This window comes from Lagenorhynchus albirostris, chromosome 4, assembly GCF_949774975.1.
Source record: "Lagenorhynchus albirostris chromosome 4, mLagAlb1.1, whole genome shotgun sequence".
In the NCBI taxonomy this organism is placed as follows: domain Eukaryota; kingdom Metazoa; phylum Chordata; class Mammalia; order Artiodactyla; family Delphinidae; genus Lagenorhynchus; species Lagenorhynchus albirostris.
Window position 1 is genome coordinate 117,607,633 of NC_083098.1, and position 19,862 is coordinate 117,627,494.

Below are 19,862 nucleotides of genomic sequence, written 5' to 3' on the forward strand. Positions count from 1 at the left end.
GTTAGCCACATCTGTTATCTAAAAATCTAAAATCTGCACTGGGCATTGATATCCAGATGCTCAGACGATAAACTACAAACAGTCGTTTCCTGCTTCAGACTCAAATGAGAATAAACATATTCATTGCATGTCCTCTAATTTATCACTGAAGTGAAGCACAAATGATAAAAAAAATTAACGTCAGATTGGTTAAAGTGGTTTGGTTACTGTCTCCAATTAAAATTTAGTTCATGAACAAACCTCTTTTACAACATAACATTCACTGCTTAGGTAGATATTATTCACATAAAAAAATTATCAGCAGGGAAGTATTTGAAATGAGAGGAAAGGAATATAATTTTAAAAGAACTGTCCATCATGCCCTATTGAGACAGTTTAGTAAATATTCATTTCTTCTCATAAAAGATAGAAACATGCAGAGTATCTTTAAACATGCAAGATAGGTTGTTGGCATTCCAACCCAGCAGATCTTTGTTAGTCTCAAACAGCTCAGTATATGTTGACTTTATCCTTTTACACGTCCAGATTATGTTTGTACTTTTACTATGGTCAGCATCAACCCTTTTAAAATGAAAAACACTCCAAAACACTCTGCATATAAGGCATGAAAACGGCATCATTTTCAGTAATTGTTCTCATATTATACAGTGATAGCAAACATAGTCAAATGGTGACTGTAAGACAATACAAAGAACACACCAGAATAGGGATTTACCTTTTGCCCTGGACGACCAGATTCTCCGGGCTCTCCCTGGCCAAAGAAAATCAAAGATGAAAAGGGCAGTCTTATAAGAATTTTCCAAAAGCCTTAGGCCCTTGGACACCTTCAGCCTCCCCGATGACACATGCATTTCATTCATTTTATTCTGTTGTTCTACATCCTACCAGACATATGAACATTTTTTTTTTTGCTGTAAATATACCTAAAGCTCACATACAAATCCACATTTCCATAAAAACCAATCAGAAAGGGAAGAAAAGGCGAGACCTCTTGTTTAAGCATTTATCAGAGATTTCTAGCAGATACTCCGTGTTGTGTCTAGAAGCTGATTATTGCAGTAATATAGGAACAGAGTTAGAACCATCAAAGTTGGTAAAAGGGAAGGGAAACAAGAAACTTATAAAAGTCAAAGCTGTAACTCCTGGGGTACAAACACTTGCAAGGCTATAGTTACCTTAATTCCTGCAGCAGACGATCCAGGGTCACCCTAAAATGAAACCCATGAGAGATTATTCTACAAGTGATGGGAATAGGAAACACACAAACACATACAGAGCTGTTATCTACAGGAGCGCCTAAGGAAACCCCATGACTAATGGGCTGAACTATGCTCCCTAAGATTTTGTATCAATATGGCTAAGATGTCAGTAATTTCCAAGATAAACAATATACTTTCTAAAACTATGCGTTTACTTTGCAAAATACATAAGGACTACATTCCTTGAAATAAATATAAATATGGATCTCTTCCCTTGATACAGTGCTAAAATTGTATTCTAAAGCAATATATTAGTGGATCTGGAATTTCAGTTTTCTCTATTTCAGGAATTTATTAATGTCACTGGCTATCATTTACTAGGAGTTCCCTGACCCTTTCTGTCTTCAGAAAGTCAGGGTTCAACAGATGAAGTCAAAGGGTTAATGGTGTTGAGTTGGAAAAAGCCATGCCGCCGGTCAGTTTGTTTTCCTCATGAAGCACCGTCACTGTTACGACCAGCACGTTTTTTTCTAGCTCTACACTTATTTCATTGTAACGCAGTCACTGGAAAGTTACAGGATGATGGATGACTTGTGGGTGACAGGGACACAAGGAAGATCTGAGAGAAAATCTTGAGACAGAATCTGGTTTTCTGAAAGGCATTGTATTCCATCCGGATTTCACCGAGTGTGACTACATTCTTAAGGCAAATGTGCTCTAAATACACAGGTAGGGGCTAACAGGAGAGAGCACGGAGGGTGGCTGCTTATTTCTGATACGAGGCCAGACAAGGACCTAGATTTTCCAGTTCCTTCTAGTCCTCTGTCCCATAAACATGCTACAAGGAAAATAAAAGGGAGAAAACGTAGTCATTTGAGAAAACAGAAACAGCCACAAGGAAGACAGCACATACCGGGGTTTCCTCAGCTGTCCTATCTGTGCAAGGGCTCACAGAGCTCTAGGAGTCTACTTCCTCGTTCTAGGTTTAGAGAGCTGCTCATCAATCTCATTTAGAGACGGAGATACACCTCAGGCCTCTACACATGAGGTACTTGCCCCTCTCCCTCAGTTTCTCTCTCTTCTCCCCACAGCTGGCAGGTCTCTTTGTTCAGGTCTTAAGTGGCTTTGCCTCAACCCCTCACTGAACAACCTAGACACATGCTCCTCACGTCCACATCTCACTCTGCAGCATCTGTTCAAGTCCTGCAAGCTCACTGCATATGGATTACGTATATATGTTTTCTGCCTATTCTTTGCTTGTCTCTCCATTAGATGATCAGCTACCTGTGGGCAGGTTCAGGGTCTATTTTTATTCAGTGTCTGCATAAAATATGCTGGATACGTATATGGTGAATAAATGAACAAATCTCAGAAAGAATATTTTCAGCAAGCAGTCAAGAATCAAAAAAAAAAAACCTTTAGGAAGAAAAACAAAGCTTAAGAAGGAGGAGGAAATAATAAATTAACTCATTTGAGGAAACATACGAGTTTCTTTGACATATGTAATTGCTACTACTCAAGGAAAAATTAAAACATGACAAAACATAGAGAACAGGATACCAAATACTGTCTTACTGTAAAATGATACTGGTTTCTTTTCCCCATCACTAATAATCAATTGAGTTCCGAGTGGGCAGCGAAGTAAATGTGGCTAACAAAATAATACTTATTTCTGTTTCCACTAAATCAAGTCTGTCTGAAAGCCATCAACACCAATGAATCAGTATTTTGCACAATGAGACCTTTGTATTCATAAAAGCAATTTTGACTTTTCTAAGCCCCCTTTTTCATCTTATTTATACCTCACAAGACTCCCAGGAGATAGGGCAGATATTACTATTTTTACTCAATAGATGAGGAAATTGAAGCAACTTGAGCCTAAGTGAATTTTGGACTTCCTGAATTCTATTGCCATGTTCTTTTTATTGGAATAAGAAAAGAATTATTGGTTTATCTCATTTTGGCAACAGGGCACAATGGTTGTAGTAAACTTATAAATAAAAGGAAGTTGCTTGTATTAACTGTAGTTTAAACACTTTTTTTTCCAGTGTTTTAATGGAAAGTGACTGGATAATCCACTAACGAGAAAAAGGACTAGATTTAGTTCTCAGAGAAAGTGGATGGGAAGGAAAGGACAGTTTCCAGGAAGCCTGATTTATTTGTGGAAACTGGAGCAGTTTCATTTGATGGACAACTATGACTGATATATCAACTTTCTTTTCAAAAATTAGAACTGTGAAATCTCAAGGAATTTTTATAACTTTTAAGTGGCAAGGCAATTGCTGGAAGACATTCCCAAGTTAAACATTTTAAAGGATAATGCTGCAAGTAGTGAAAATAAAAGTCAGTGTTTATAATCCTCATTCCTCTAAAAGTGAAAATGAATACAGGATTAAAGTAGGAAAAAAAACCCCAACTGTGTCTCTCTAAGTATACCCTTAGCTTCACAAATCAGTTGGTTTGAAAATAAAAGTTTCCACAGGGTAAATCGTAAAGCAAAAAATACTTTGAGAAGATACTTGAGGTAAATGAATTTGACTTCGCTATTGACCATTCAAGTACAGAGTTTTTGGTTTTGGCTGTGATTATTTTCAAGCACAACATTTGGTATGTAATTATATGTATGTGTTACTAAAGTCTATGTGGATAAATAAAGTGAATGTGGTGCTATTTCTATCAGTCATTAATTCATTCAATAAATATTTATTGAGCATCGATGATGTGCCAACCATGTTCTGGATGCAGGGATACTAGGAGCTAGGGCGATAAAGCGAACAATGCTGTTTCAAACCCTGCCCTTGTCCTGTGCTTATGATAGAGTCACCCTTCCATATCCCTGGGTTCTGCATCTGCGGATTCACCCAACCTTGGACTAAAAATCTTTTGAGAAAAAAATTCCTGAAAATTCCAAAGAGCAAAACTTAAATTTCTGTGTGCCTGGCAACTGTTTACATAGTATTCAGTATCATAAGTAATCTAGAGAAGCTTTATAGTACAGCTGACCCTTAAACAACACAGGCTTGAACTGCAAAGGTCCACTTATATGTGGATTTTTTTTCAACAGTAAATATTACAGTACCACATGATCTGCAGTTGGTTGAATTCGGCGGATGGGGAACCATGATATGGAGAAAACAGGGATGTGAAGGAACCATGTATAAGGAGGGCCGTTTGTAAATTATACCCTGATTTCAACTGGCAGAGTCTCAGCACTCCTAAGCCCCGCATTATTTAAGGGTCAGTTGAATATGGGAGCATGCGCATAGGTTATATGCAAATACTAGCCCGTTTTATATAAGGGACATGCTAGGATTTTGGTATTTGCAGGGATCCTGGAACCAATCTCCTGGAGATACCGAAGGACTACTGTAATCATTTGTATATATGTATATAGTATATATGTACACAAATATATGTATTCAAAAATATTATTGATTGAATGCATAAAAGCTACTTTCTTTTTCTTTCTTTCCACGTACAAAAAAGTCTGGGATAGGAAGAAATTGTCATGTTGGGAAATTTTGTGTCACCACAGAAGACATGATAAACAAATGCATGGTACAGGAAAAAGTTCTACCATTCAACGAAAATAAGAAGCATATGAAAGTAAAAAAAAAAAAAATTTTTTTAAGGTTTTTCATTCAATAAATATTTATTATCTTCCTATTACATGCCAGGAAATTGGATTGGTGTTGGGAATAGAACAGTTTGGTAACTTATAGTTTTTTGTTTGTTTATTTGTTTGTTTTTTCTTTTCCAGTGAGCTGGATGCCCAATTAAACAAGGAATTACAATAAATTGTGATAAGGGTTATGAAAGGGATCATAGAGAGTGCTCTGGGAGCAAATAGAGGGTAACAGAGACAGTCCAGGGAGACTGAAAGGCTGCCCCAGGGAAATGACTTAATGAATCCAGGTCTCAGTAGACAGGAATAGGATGAGAACATGAGGAGGTGGAGGTGGACAGAGAAGAGTATTCTAAGCTAAGGGAAGCATCATATGTGCTAAATTGGAGAAGGCCCTATGCCCAAAAGAAAAGCCTTCCTATGTGATCTTAAGAAAAGGCAATTTGGTGGGTGGCTCCAAATATGGGTGTCGCTTCTGAAAAGGCTCTGAGGATGCAAATCAAAGATGCTCTGCAGGTGTAAAGTAAGAAGGCAGGTTATTTATAGAAATGGAGATTGGGGGAGAAAAGAAAAATGAAGACACAGACAGGCAATACCAAGAAAGTGAAGCTTCCTGCTATATTGAAAACGGATAACCAACGAGGACCTACTGTAGAGCACAGGGAACTCTGTTCAATGTTATGTGGCAGCCTGGATGGGAGGGGAGTCTGGGGGAGAATGGATACATGTATAAGTATGGCTGAGTCACTTTGCTGTGTACCTGAAACTATCACAACATTGTTAATTGGTTATACTGCAATATAAAATAAAAAAGTTTTAAAAAAATGCTCAGAAAAAAAAAAGAAAGAATGTGAAATTTCTAAACGAACAGATAAGGTTGTGAATAATAGAGTGGCATGATGGAACCATTCAGTGGTCTGCACCAACACTTACTTTCAAGTGCTGGGATAATAGATAAGAAATGCATTTCTACATTAGTTGGTGGGATTAACACTCCAAAGAGCAGAACATAACCTTCCCGTAGTAACTCCACACATGATTAAAATCAGTCTTTGGCAGGTCATTCTTAATTCTAGAGTTCATCGTAGCTTCTGGCCACAGAGAAAACCCAGCCCAGAGGTTTTTACAGTCCCACAGCATTTCCAGATGACCAGTCTGGAAAGGCTTAGATTGCTTTACCATCCAAAAGCACCTAGTTGGATCACAAGGAAAAAAATCCTATTAAAGTGAATCGCCAATGACGTAATTTACTACATCAATGGCAGAAAAGAAGCATTTTTTTGATTTTACATCTCAAACTTGGTAAATGATGAATGGGTTTCACATACTGAACCCAAAGGCCATGAGAAGAGTGTTTCTAACATGCTGGAAACAAATTATGTGACAGAAGCAGGAAATGTTTAAAAAACACATCAAAAATTATATTCCAATTACAGCATTCTTGGGGATGAATGCTACAGGTCAGATTACGTATTATATGTTACAGATTCCTATTTACAATCCCCTGTTTAGACTCACTGAAAATTTATAGAAATGATTTCTGTTTTAACTGAAGCATTTCTCAAACTTAATTTCAGTTGACTAATAAAACTTTTTGATAAAAAAGAAAAATAACCAATCTAGTTGATTTCCATTTCCATGTGGTAAGAAAGCTAACATTTATTGAGAGTTTACTATGTGTGAGTCAGCATGGTAAATGATTTGTGTTAATATAAAAAATAAGAACCATATTCCTTTGAGATGAATTTAGCTTTTACAAAGAAAAAAAAGTTGCTTTACTATTGCAATATTAAATTTTTAAAATGTGTGATTAAAGAAACTATTGGCCTACATTCAAAAATTAAGCTCTAAAAATACATATTCTAAAGATTAAAATTCTCTACATAAATCCACACAGGCGTAGCTCAGACTTGGCATAAGTGGTTTTCACTTGCAGAAACTGCTCTCTGTTTAGAAGATTTCCTTTCTTTAAACAGAGGTTGGCAACTATGGCCCGAGGGCCAAATCCAGCTAGCCACCTGTTTTTGTGTGGCCCAAGAGCTAAGAGTGGTTTTCACATTTTTAACGGTTAACAAAATTATAAAAAGAATACTATTTCATGACATTTGAAAACCACATGAAATTAAAATTTCAGTGTCCAGAAATAAAGTTTTATCGGAATAGAGCCACTCTCATATGTATACATATTGTCTGTGGCTGCTGTCATGCTACGATGACAGAGTTGAGTAGTTGTGACAGACGCCATACGGCCCACAAAACCTAAAATATTTATTTTCTGGCCCTTTACAGGAAAAGTTTGCTGACTCCTGCTTTTAAGCAAACACAACAAAGGTAAATAAAATATCTATGTTTATATACCTAGGGTTTTTAATTTTGACTTCAAGAAGTCATAGAGGTATATCACTGGTCCCATTAGTATTAAACATACTCATGTCATGGTGGATTGCAGCATGATACTTAAATCTGACAGATAAATAAAATGGGTTTACAGCAGTGGTTCTCAGTGAGGGATGATTTTGTTCCCCAGTGGACAATTGGCAACCTCTGGAGAGAGTGTTGGTTGTCACAACTCAGAGATGCTACTGGCATCCGCTGGGCAGAGGCCGGGAATGAGGCTAGACATCTGACAGCTCCCTCAAGAAGGATTATCCAGCCCAAAATGTCAGTAGTGCAGAGGCTGAGAAACCCTGGTCTACAAGAAACTGAGAGTCCACTCTAATTTCTAGACTACCTCTTGAATACAAACACAGTTGCTACTCGGTGACATTCATTTATTCCTACCACTAATTTCTCCCTACCACCCATGCCATATTTATAATTAATATTTATAAGAACGAGGAAGACAAATTTCTCTTTACTTTATGGGTATGTTTTTATGACTAACAACTGTCCATCTGTACCATAATAATTTTCAAAGTAGAGTATTCTTATTCTCAACTACAAGCCTGAATGAATCACTCTGTTTCATCAATTAGCCTGATTTAAATTAAATCTGACTATTCCATTTTTAGTTTCTTAAAAGATCGTTTTCTTAATTCTTAACATATAGCACAAATGAAATAAAAATTTCCTGCCTATGTCAGAGATGTGTGTGAAGTAAGAATCCAAGCAAAAACATCAATAGACTGAGGAAAAAAAGGCAGGAGGCAGGAAGATGAACAAAAGACCACCGCAATATAAGTGCTAATAATGGTTTAAAGGCCAAAAAAGAAAAAAAAAAAAAGAGAGAATACAAAGGCTGACAAAATATCTGGATCTAGTAGATTTCAAGTTGAAGCAAATTTTCAAGGCTGCATGAGAGGCTCTAATCAACTGACTTTAGCTGATTATCAAACTCTTACATCCCCTCCGAATCCTCTGCAATCTTCTATCCTAAAATCGGGACAAATGGAATCACTTTAGGAACTCTATTTTTATATCTCTGTGTATAAAGGGAGTGTTCCATTTACACATAAATAGTGGTGTGTTTCTTTTTGTCTTGAAAGTCATATTACTAGAAACCCAATTACGCATTTTCTAGAATTTTTGACATAGCATTTTACTTTTAAAATATTTAAATTTGTAGCTAGGAGCTGGTGGAATAACCACCTTTTATACATTAAATATTTAAAAGTTTTCTAATTGTGTAGAATTATCTCTGATCTCCCATTTTCACGTACATGAAATAATATTCTTGCTCATACACATACTCTTTCATATTTCACAACACTGTACCTTTTCACCTGTATCACCTTTGGGGCCATTCTCTCCAGCATCTCCCTAGGAGGGGAAAAAAGCAATACATGTAAAATATATTGGTGACATTCAGCAAAGGGTACTTTTCATTATTTCAAGTTTCCTTTCATAGGCACTATATATTAAAATCTGTTGTAAATGTTCTACAGAGCTAATGTACTTTACGTGACCAGCTGCCTGATATCAACTGGTCCAAATAAATGTTATTACAATGAACATGGCTAAATAGTTTTAAACTACTCCACGATAATAACAGAAGGTAATTTCTCTGACTTCTAATAGCTCATTCTGGCCCTAATAGCCTATTCTGGCCACCTTAACTCTTTCTCTTTTCTCTGCTCAAAGAGTCACTCTAACAAAGGCTTTCTCCTGACTCCCTCAATATGCCGTGTGCCTTACCCTTTCCGTCTCCTTCCTTGTCCCACTCCTGCCACCTGGTGTCCTGCCTTCTCCTTTCCCTTCAATCTGTGAATTCTACGCATCTCAAATCTCCAGGCCCTCCAAGTGCATGACCCAGCCCTCAAAACTGCTGCACTGAGCATCGAGTTATCTGGGCCTAAGAGTTTTGCATTTGAGAAATAAATGTTTTATATCTTATTAGAAAATTTTTAAAAATTATAGTAAAATAAATTGGGGAGTTTATGCTTCCTTTGTTATTTTTGAGAGCTCCTATGCCTATTCCCTCACTGATATCTTTCTACCCACAAGCAGTGCTTTAGGAAAAAAGTCATTTGTTTATTATCCATGCTTTGCTTTCTTAAATTCTAAATTCTTTAAGTCTTATAGAATGCTCTAGTGGAAACATCATGAATTCTGGAGCCAGAGAGTTGGAGCCCAGGTCCAGGCCCTACTGGGCAAATGAAGTTCTCTTTACATCAAATTTCTCATGTGCAACGTAAGGGCAAGAATATTTTATGGGGTTATAAGAAATAAACAATTACTGTGTCTAAAGCAACTGGGACAGTATCTGACACGTCATAAGTTGTTAATGATAATCATTAGCAATAACAATGCATTATTGTTCATACATGCCGTAAGCTGGAATACCCTTCTGTCCAGCTGCGTAAGAGGTCACTCTTCTATCATTTAAAATTTTCCGTAAAATAAGAGAGAAGCTACTGATGATGGTTTCCCTGGGAGAAGGAGGGGTGGCGAAGGAGGGAGAGTTTAACCTTTCCTCTTCACTTTCTTTTCTTGTTTCAAATAAGCATGAGGCTATCCTGCTCAAGCATTCTTTTATGGTGACGGGGACAGCACAGCAGCCTGGGAGTCTGAGCAGTTTTAGCTGATGAGTCCCTGGAATGGTGCTGGCACTGCTCCTTTTCCCTCCTTAATTTCTACACAAAAGAGTCATCTGATGACTAATTCATTTCAGGTTAATTACCATGAACTGGTTGGAAGCCAAATAAATATACTGATCATAAGTTATGGGGGATCTTTGATAGGCAGCTCATTAGCACACTTTTAAAAATTGCTTGGACATCCCTTTATTAAATAACAAAACAAACTTTCTTATTAGGAAAACTGGTTCAGAGTGGCCATGAAGTGAAGGGTTTGACTGAGTTGCCTCTCTGCTCTGCTCTCCTTCCATTTAAATAAATGTCTTTTTACTTTTGTTTTACAAGAATACAGTTGTAAAATACAGCTCAAAAATACAGTTATGTTCATGAAGCTTGCTGGATCTGTAGATGTACCTCTTTGGGGATTAGCGGTGATGATACTGATTTGTCAGAAAGATCGTATCACTTATGAAGGGCATTATGTGGTATCTTGGTAGTTGCCTGCAGAGATGGCATACTTCTCAAACACTGGTAAAGGACATAGCATGAGAACTCCCCCAAAGCAGTAAGGAAGGATGTTTGTCTAAGAGAAATTTAACATATGTACTCTGCTTCTCCTTTTGCTTCTCTTTTTGGGTTTTATGGGAATTCTTTTTGGGACAACTTTCAGTGTATTTGCTGTAGGTGAACATCTGCATCCCTTTAACCTACTGACCTAAGAAGTAGTAGAGAAAGAGACGGATGCTTAGAAAAGTACTGGAGTGGCATTAGCAAATAGGTAGAACAGAAATTTTGCAGGCCTAGGGATTTTTGAAACTCATTTAAAGCCTGACATAGAATGTTTAAATTTGCACCCTTCTCCTCCATTTCTTTAAATCTTTTTTACCCAAACTTCTATACATATATAAGAATTACACTATTTTCTCCTTCCACTAATTAGCAGTTTGGAAAAACAGTGGTCATTATATCTATCTACATCTATATAACTAAGCATACCTTGTCTTATTGTGCTTTGCTTTATTGTACTTCAAAGATACTACTGCATTCTTTACAGATTGAAGATTTGTGGCAACCAGCATCATTTTTCAATTAAGGCAGGCACGTTGTGTTTTAGACATAATGCTATTGAACACTTAACTGACTACAGTATAGCGTAAACGTAACTTTTATATGCACTGGGAAACTGAAAAATTCGTGTGATTCGTTTTATTGCAATATTCACTTTATTGCAGTGATCTGGAACGGAGCCTGCAATATCTCCAAGGTATGCTTGTATACCTGTATCTGTCTATCCAACCACACATAAATACAGTTCAGTTTGGTACCTCTCTGGGGAAAAAAAATAAAAATCAGCAGAATCATTCTCACCTTTTCTCCTCGTTCTCCAGGTTGTCCCTGGGCAAAAGAACAAAGATTGAGTGACATGTTAAATTATAAAACACCTAATCAATCAACACTAAACAAAATCAGATATTGAACATACTATTAATAGATAAATTATACATGACATTTTCTATTTTGGCAATATATAGTTGCTATATAAAAACAAAGGTTAAGACAAGTTTCCTGGAGCACTGAGTATGGATATCACTAGCAAATGTAATTTTAATTCTTTGCTTTCGAGGACTAAAGAAAGATATTTAAGATGACCAGCCAAAACCCGGCTTTTAGGGCACTAAGGAGAAAAATGTTGTGGCAATTCAACATCTCAAGAGGCTCCTGAGATTATGACACTTTATTCTGCTCAAACTCAGACTCAGTAAGGTGAGTTTATTTACTTACATCCTTCAATGAAATCTTCCATTCAAAGCAGCCCCTGGTGCACGGATTATTTCAGGGGTCAGAGTACCAGTGTAGTTCTCTAATCTGCCTTCCCCTGATGTGACTAAGGCCTGAACTTGGACCCCTTCACAATGTCATGAACTCTCTTCAATCTGTTGTTAACCACGATGTTCCAAGTTAGGTGTACTTTAGGAGGCATTAGTTTTTTTCAGAAAAGATACTATACTGGGGCAGACTCTAAGTGAGTTTAGGAGAGATGTCTTTACTCAAAATGATGACCATGACAGTACAAGGACTAAAATGCAAAATTGTGTTCTGAAAAGAATCTCATTTTCACTTTACCCAGGAAGGGACAGGGGACAGAGTCAGAGAGTAAATCTAAAGCAAATCACACACATTATGATAATATTCCTCTTAAGAAAAGCTTGAGAAAGTGTTGCAATAAGATCAGACTACTTTAAAAATGATTTTTAAGGTGGTTATTGTGTTTTTTAAAATTATAATTCACTCAAGAAGTCTGTTTGAAGGCAACACTCTTTTCACTCCCTGAAACTCCGCCTGACCCTTTGGCTTTCTGAATTTCTGGTTACCTTTCACTGCTCAGCAGCCATCCTGATGGTCGCTAGGCAACAGAAGAATAGTACCGAGAACATACATTAAGCATTAACTCCTATCATTTGGCTTTTTAGCATGGAGCAAGAGAGGGAAGAAGACAGGAAAATGGCTGTCGTCCCAGAAGGAATATTTTCTTTCCTCTCCTGCAGGACAAAAGACAGGTCTATAAATTTTAGGTCTGTCCTAGGCTCCTGTCAATAGCAACGTGATCTGTAAAATCAGCTGACAAGCATCTGTGGCAATGGATACACACCAGCACAGCTGATGGGATTAGACATTAGTTTTGTACTTCAAGGGATGGTCACTCATCAAAGGACTTGGGATTTGTCTGCCTATTTGGTTTAAACTAAACTGTCACCAATCTTTTTATATTTAAGATTAATTTGTTCTTCAAAAACAAAGGAAATTTGGAACCCCCAAAAAAACTCTATTACATTTTTTCCCTACTTAGTAATTCAGACTACATCCATTTTTAAATTTCAAACATGCCACATTTTTATTATGCTCTTCATTTGATTAACTGGTTAGGTTGTGTAAGCCTTGGAGGTGGCCAAATCTTGAGGAAAAGTCACAGTGGCACTGTGAACATCTTTAGTACATCTTGTAAAAATTATGCAAATGTTGGCAGTATGGACATGGCCTATGTTGTAATATGTTCATTAAGTGGGAGAATGACAAACTCACATTTGAAACACAGGCTTTCTCATGTTATTTAAGTATCCCAGAAATAAAAATTTAGACATATCGTACACTGTTTCTCTGCATTTTTAATGCTAATCACAAACATCACTTATTCTTTAGTCACAAAGTTTTATACTATAGTGTATTATATTATTGACAAAAAATTCCATCCAAGTAAAACCAGTGGGCTATAAAAAAAGTGTAACAGCTTACAATCTCATGAAAACTCATGCCTCAAGTGATTCTGCTTGGTTTTCTTTGTACTAACCTTTGGCCCTGGTATTCCATTCTGTCCTACTGCTCCAGGCAACCCGGGTTCACCCTCAAAATATAAAATAGATACTACTAAATAAAACAGACAAAATCAACACATTATATAGCTCATTAGAGGATATAACCATCCAATAATGCTCAAGAAGTACATAGTATGTTAGACTAGTTACACAAGTTAGCTTGTTTGGTCCAAAATTCTATGTGCTAGGGACCGAGGATACAAGAGGGCTAATTTCCTTGTGTTGAGTCTTTTCTCCACTGAGAAAGTTAAAGCAAATTACCAATGGAAATGAATATCTAGCATGATGCTAGGTACATACAGCTAGGTATATGCTAGGTACAATATTTGTTGAATGAGTAAAAGACATCTGAAAATTTAAGACTTTCTTGATGGAGAACTTTCAAGTGCTTCATCAGCTCAGGAAAATAGAGACTAAATCATTCTATTTATTAGACTTAAGCAAATGAGCATCTCCAAACCTAAATCTTGAAGAATATACACACCTTTGAACATCTACTTAACTCATTTAGACACATTTGACACAAAAGTAAAAATGGCTTTGATTTCTCTTTCCAGTTTCACTGTAAATATAATTAAAATAAACATTAGGAGTTGTGGTTTTCATTGTCATATTGAGTGATAGGCATTTGAGAAAAAGATGATGGCTATTAGCTAGAAGGATTTTCCATTTCAGAAAGATGATGATGTATATCAATCTTTCTAGACTCTGAACCAGCAATTGTTTTCCAAAGCGGAAGTGTCTTGCGCTCAGAAGCAAAGGAAAGATATTCTGCATGACGACTGTAGTTAACAATACTGTATGGTATATTTGAAAGTTGTTAAGAGAGTAGATCTTAAAAGTTCTTATCACAAGGAAAAAAAAAAGTGTAACTATGTGAGATGATGGATGTTAACCAAACTTATTGTGGTAATCATTTCACAGTATATACATGTATCAAACCATTATGTTGTACACCTAAAACTAATTCAATGTCATGTGTCCAATGTATCTCAGTAAAATTGGGAGAAGAAAAAGTGTAGCTTTTAATACTTCCATGTAGCTCAAAGGTAGAGCAACTAGAATTTCATTTTCATTTAAAAACATTCCCAAAGCCATTTATTATGTGTTTCAACTTCTCAGCAAGTTTCTTTCCCCTGAGGGTTAAAAAGTTGCTGCTTAGCGGCTTCCCTGGTGGCGTAGTGGTTAAGGGTCCGCCTGCCGATGCGGGGGGCGCGGGTTCGTGCCCCGGTCCGGGAGGATCCCGCGTGCCGCTGAGCGGCTGGGTCCGTGGGCCGTGGCCGCTGGGCCTGCACGTCCGGAGCCTGTGCTCCGCGGCGGGAGGGGCCACGGCAGTGAGAGGCCCGCGTACCGCAAAAAAAAAAAAAAAAAAAAGTTGCAACTTAGTTGATTAAAAAAAATTGACTTTATTTTTTAGAGCAGTTTTAGGCTAACGGCAAACCAAGGTGATTTTTTAAGAATGTTTTCTAGGTGTTCTGGAGGGCAGAAATTGTGCCATTTTAGTATTTGTGGTCTCACCTTCAAGAACACTTACATTAGTAAAACAGCAACATTTCTTACGTTCCAGTAGCTTTATATTCATTAACTCACTTAATTCTCACAAATTTCTATAAGGTAAGTACTATCTTTATCTATATTTAATAGATGGAGAAACTAAGGCACAGAGAGGTAAAGTAATTTTTCCAGATTTACACAACTCTGCCTTAAGAGGTTGTATTTTTGGTACAATGATGCCTTGCTGAATGAATGAATGCATCTCGAAACTGGGAGAGTTGATGAAGAATATTTCTATCCTTATTATCATTTGGTTTATACTCCCCATTTATAAATGACCTTCCAGAATGTATACAGACCTGAATTAAATGTAACTTCTATAAAGATGATTTTTGTTCACCTACCAGATAAACTAAGCAATGTGAAGTTAATAGTGTCTTTCTAGAAGAGCAAAAAATGTTTTTCTCTTACACTGGATTATTGTAATTGTTAAAGTCTTAACTCATGGAAGAAATTCTGCTTCCTATATAAAGTTACACTATAATCATTTGCTCTTTCCTCGATAAAATAGCAAAAATGTTGGCTTACAATAACGATGGCTATTATAAGAAAATTTTGATAAGCCATTTGTACATAACCAAGGGTAAGAACTCCAATGGAAATTGAATACACCCTGAAAGAGGACTGTCATTTACTATGCAACCAGAAAAAGAGTTATCGAGTCTGCTTTCTTCAAAAAACTTACACCAGGAGGCACTAATATCGTAACTCATGGTTTAATGCAAACGAGATGCTGCCAGGGAACAATACAAACTTTGTTTAGACTTTCAAAGAATAACTATGGTAGCCAGAATTATTTTTTTAAAAAAATGGTTAAGCCCCTGGAACCAGACAAAATACATGCTGAGATTTTGAAGCAAGGAAGACAAATGTTGCTTAGGTATCTGCACAACATCCTTCTTAAAATATGAACATCGAGGGACTAAAACTTGATCCTTTTTTTCCCTTTGATTTTATATTTTGTTAAAATAATCTTTTAATGTAAAAGGAAACAAAAAATTGCACCCATAATCCCATCACTCTATCATAACTGTTTTCATTTTGTCCTGTTTTCTTCTAGTCATTTAAATTTACGCTTACATATTTCAAGCAATTGTAAGCTTATTACATAGTTTGACGTTCCGATTTTTTATTATTTTATACCACACGTTTGTTTTTACACAGTATTTGTAATTGTCTTGTGAATAGTTTATCATCTATCAAAGTCAGGTGTGAACATTTGTTTAACCTGTCCCAAATTGTTGAATACTTAGGTTGTTTCTAATTTTTGCTGTTAAAGGTAAATTAAAATAAACATCTATGTAAATATTTCTAAGTTGCTTTCCAAAAGGGATCTGAGATTTATCTGCTTTTCTAGGCACCCACTCTGTTACTTTTTCACAACTTCATCAGCATTGGATATCACAATTTTAATTACTTTTGTGGCTATTTTGTTTTTTTTAATTTATTTATTTTTGATTGCATTGGGTCTTCGTTGCTGCGCACGGGCTGTCTCTAGTTGCAGTGAGCGGGGGCTACTCTTTGTTGCGGTGCGCGGGCTTCTCATTGCGGTGGCTTCTCATTGCAGTGGCTTTGCTTGTTGCGGAGCATGGGCTCTAGGCGCGCAGGCTCAGTAGTTGTGGTACATGGGCTTAGTAGTTGTGGTACTTCCACAGGGAAGTGTCTGTGGCCATTTTAATAAGCACAAATGAAAATTTACTGGGGCCGTTTTACGTTTATCACTTGTAAGGTTAAATAGGTATGTAGCGAGATTTTAAAGCTAAAAAGTGGGGCTTCCCTAGTGGCGCAGTGGTTGAGAGTCCGCCTGCCGATGCAGGGGACACGGCTTCGTGCCCCGGTCCGGGAAGATCCCACGTGCCGCGGAGCGGCTGGGCCCGTGAGCCATGGCCGCTGAGCCTGCGAGTCTGGAGCCTGCGCTCCGCAACGGGAGAGGCCACAACAGTGAGAGGCCCGCGTACCACCACCACCCCCCCCCACACACAAAAAAAGCTAAAAAGTGAATAAGGCTGTTTCCTGAATGAATCAAGGGAAAATAAAAAGGAAAAATCGCTCGTAGCATTTTACCTTTGTAAAAAGTTATAACCAGAGAAATATATTCAAACTCAGATTAGGAGGTTATGGAACATTCTGTTATTATTCAAATTTAGTTTCCCAGGTTGTGTTAAAGGAACGTTACAGATGAAATGTTGTACAACTTTGAGTACCAAGACCAAGCAGTGGGATTCTGGAAGGCATTAATTCATTCAACTAACATTTAGTGAAAATTTACTATATGTTTTACTCTGAGCAGAGTGTTACGTGAGATATAAAGATGAAATAGACATGACAGGTACCTGTGCCCAGAGAGCTTGTCTTTGAGTGAGAAAAGAGATATCTACATAAACAACTTAAGAGGATATCTAATTGAGACGGAACTTTTTTCTTTGAGCAAAGTTTTCTTGCACTTCATAAAGAGGCATAATAAATAGAAATCAAAGGGAAGTCTTAATGAAGAATGAAGCATATGTCATATTAATATCTGCTGGTATATGAGGACAAAATATCATGAGGCCTCTTCAAATAAAGTTACAATGATATTACCTTACTACGTAATATAGTAAAAAAAGTACATATACAGAGAAATATATCAGAGAAGTATAGACCAAAAAATGGGAATTGGGTTTCGTGCGTGTGAGAACTAGTCTCATGTTTACCGGATAATCTATTCATCTAGTTCTGAATGCATCTCATATTCACAACTACTAAGGACATTCCAAAGATAGCAATGAAGCGAAAGAGCAGCTAACATCTTAACTACAGGTAGAATGATAGAGTTTCCTCTCTTACGCTTTAAATTCTAGGGCTATTCCTAGTGTATTTAAGCTAAAGATAAGTTGAACTGACTTTTAAGAAGGATAACGCTGCTTACTTTCTTTCTTTCTTTCTTTTTTTTTTAAACCAAACGCTCTTTAGAACTCTAATGTAAAACATCACCCAAGGATTTTACAGTTAGTTTAGTTACTGCTATTCAGGGGCAACTTGAAAGAATACTTAACAATAGAAAGGAATGTCATTTTCCTACAAAATTGAGCGCTAAAGAGAAACAGGCCATTTAGCAGTAATACTGCTCCCTGTTACTTCAATCACAAAGGGTTACAGCTTTAAATTTTTAGCATAGTATAATTTTACATTCACCTTGTCAATATAGATTTGTTTCCTTTAAGCACTCCATTTTCAGGAAGAACTCATCTAAACAGAAGAACTACAATTGTCCCCCCTTATCCTCTGTTTTGCTTTCCTTGGTTTCAGTTACCAGTGGTCAACCAAGGTCTGAAAATATCAATGGAAAATTACAGAAACAAACAATTCATAAGTTCTATACCGTGTGCTGTTTTAAGTAGCGTGATGAAATCCAGTGCATTCTGCTGCATCCCACCCAGGACGTGAATCATCCCTTTGTCCAGCGTATCCTGCCCGTTAGTCCTTTAGTAGCCACTAAGTTATCTGATCGACTGTCGTGGTATCATAGTGCTTGTGTTTATGTAATTCTTATTTTATTTAATAATGGCCCCAACTATGGGCAATTCAGACATTCTCTTACTGTCCCTAATTTCTAAATTAAACTTCATCATAAGTACGTACATATAGGAAAAAGCATAGTATATATAGGGCTTAGTACCCTCCTCGGTTTCAGGCATCCACTGGGGGTCTTAGAACGTATTCCCTGCGGATGGGGCTGGGGACTACTGTACAAGGAACATGAAACAGCAGCAGATGAAATGAATGATATTGAACATAACATGGTATCAGTCTTAAGGCTGTTCTCCTACCACTGGAGCTGGTGGGGTTGGTGCCTGTGTGTAATAAAATAAAGACTAAAAATGGGCAGCATTGCTCACTGATACCTCTCTAAAGCATTGGGTGGACTGGGCCTTTCTTCCTGACAGTGACAGCGCATAGAAGGATCTCAGTGGCCTAAGTGGTGAGCAGGACCAGCTGCCAGTCATTTGTCTCCTGCAGGTAGTCCTGGCGGGGAGTTGGGTGACCCTGTACGAGGCTTCAGAGCCTCAGAGGCTTCGGTAGCTATTGGGTAGATGACCCTTGGTAGAGGAAGATTCTCTGAAGGCAGTGAGGGGCCCACAGGGACTTCCGGTTAGAACTATCTGGGCAAGAGTCAGGAAAATGGAGTTTCTGCTCTCCATTCATATTTATTTTCTCTCTCTCTAGTTCAGTTTAGTTTAGTCTTCCACCCTAGTCCCCTAATACCAGTGAGGATGAATAGAAACTTGGGCGAAGGTAGGAGGTAGAAAATGACCCACATATTTTACCTTGAAATTTCTAGAAATGTAGCATTTTACCACACAAAACTATAAAACAAGAATCCTTGCCCCAAACCCCAAGTGTTATTAACGCTCTAAATAAATCCTTTGTCTTTTTGTACTCCAGCCCACTTCCATGAACTCCCAGGGGTACACACCCCTAGTTTAAGAAATTTGACTTAAGGGAGATCCAGTTTACTCTAATAATATTACAGTTTAGCTCCACCTTTTTACATAAGTTTGTGTGGGTTGACCCACTTGAACAAATGCATCAGTTTTTTTCTATATATGTTGTCTCTCTCTCTCTCTCTCTCTCTCTCTCTACATATATATATATATATGTAAAATCTAAAACACAACCCACTTGTATATTGGAGATTGTCAATCACTGCATCCAACAAGAAGCAAATCTTTAATGATGTTATAGTTCAATACATTTAGAACTGTACAACCTGGCATTAAATAGCACAAAGTAGAAGGACAAGTTGGAATCAAACATCAAAAATGAAGCCACACAGCCATAATGAAATCAGAGTAGTCCGTATTAGATTTTTATGCTAGCTAAACCATAATTTGGTAATTTATTTGTTGTTGTTGTTTACAGGTGTCTAGCACCAATGTATTTAGAATTTCAATGGGAAAATGTTCTCAATCCCGTATTATTTGATCCCATTTGCTCCCTAGGCAATTGTCCCACTTCTCTCTGACCACCCCCCGCCCCGTTTCCCTGCCATAAAGACTGTGGTATGGGATGAACCTTGAAAATGAGCAGAGTTTAAACCCGTGTTGTCCAATATGGT

The 19,862-nt window shown here is 37.3% G+C and overlaps 1 protein-coding gene across 1 annotated transcript in view; it reads right to left on the reverse strand.

Annotated features, from left to right (window-relative positions):
* COL25A1 (collagen type XXV alpha 1 chain) overlaps nt 1–19,862 on the reverse strand; it is a 452,466-nt gene that overhangs the window by 58,388 nt on the left and 374,216 nt on the right. Inside the window, exons 13-17 of the mRNA XM_060147387.1 lie at nt 13,186–13,239; nt 11,208–11,234; nt 8,539–8,583; nt 1,176–1,208; nt 716–751 (exon numbers count right to left, since the gene is read on the reverse strand). Coding sequence (XP_060003370.1) covers nt 716–751; nt 1,176–1,208; nt 8,539–8,583; nt 11,208–11,234; nt 13,186–13,239 — 195 coding nt within the window. The remainder of the gene's footprint in view (nt 1–715; nt 752–1,175; nt 1,209–8,538; nt 8,584–11,207; nt 11,235–13,185; nt 13,240–19,862) is intronic.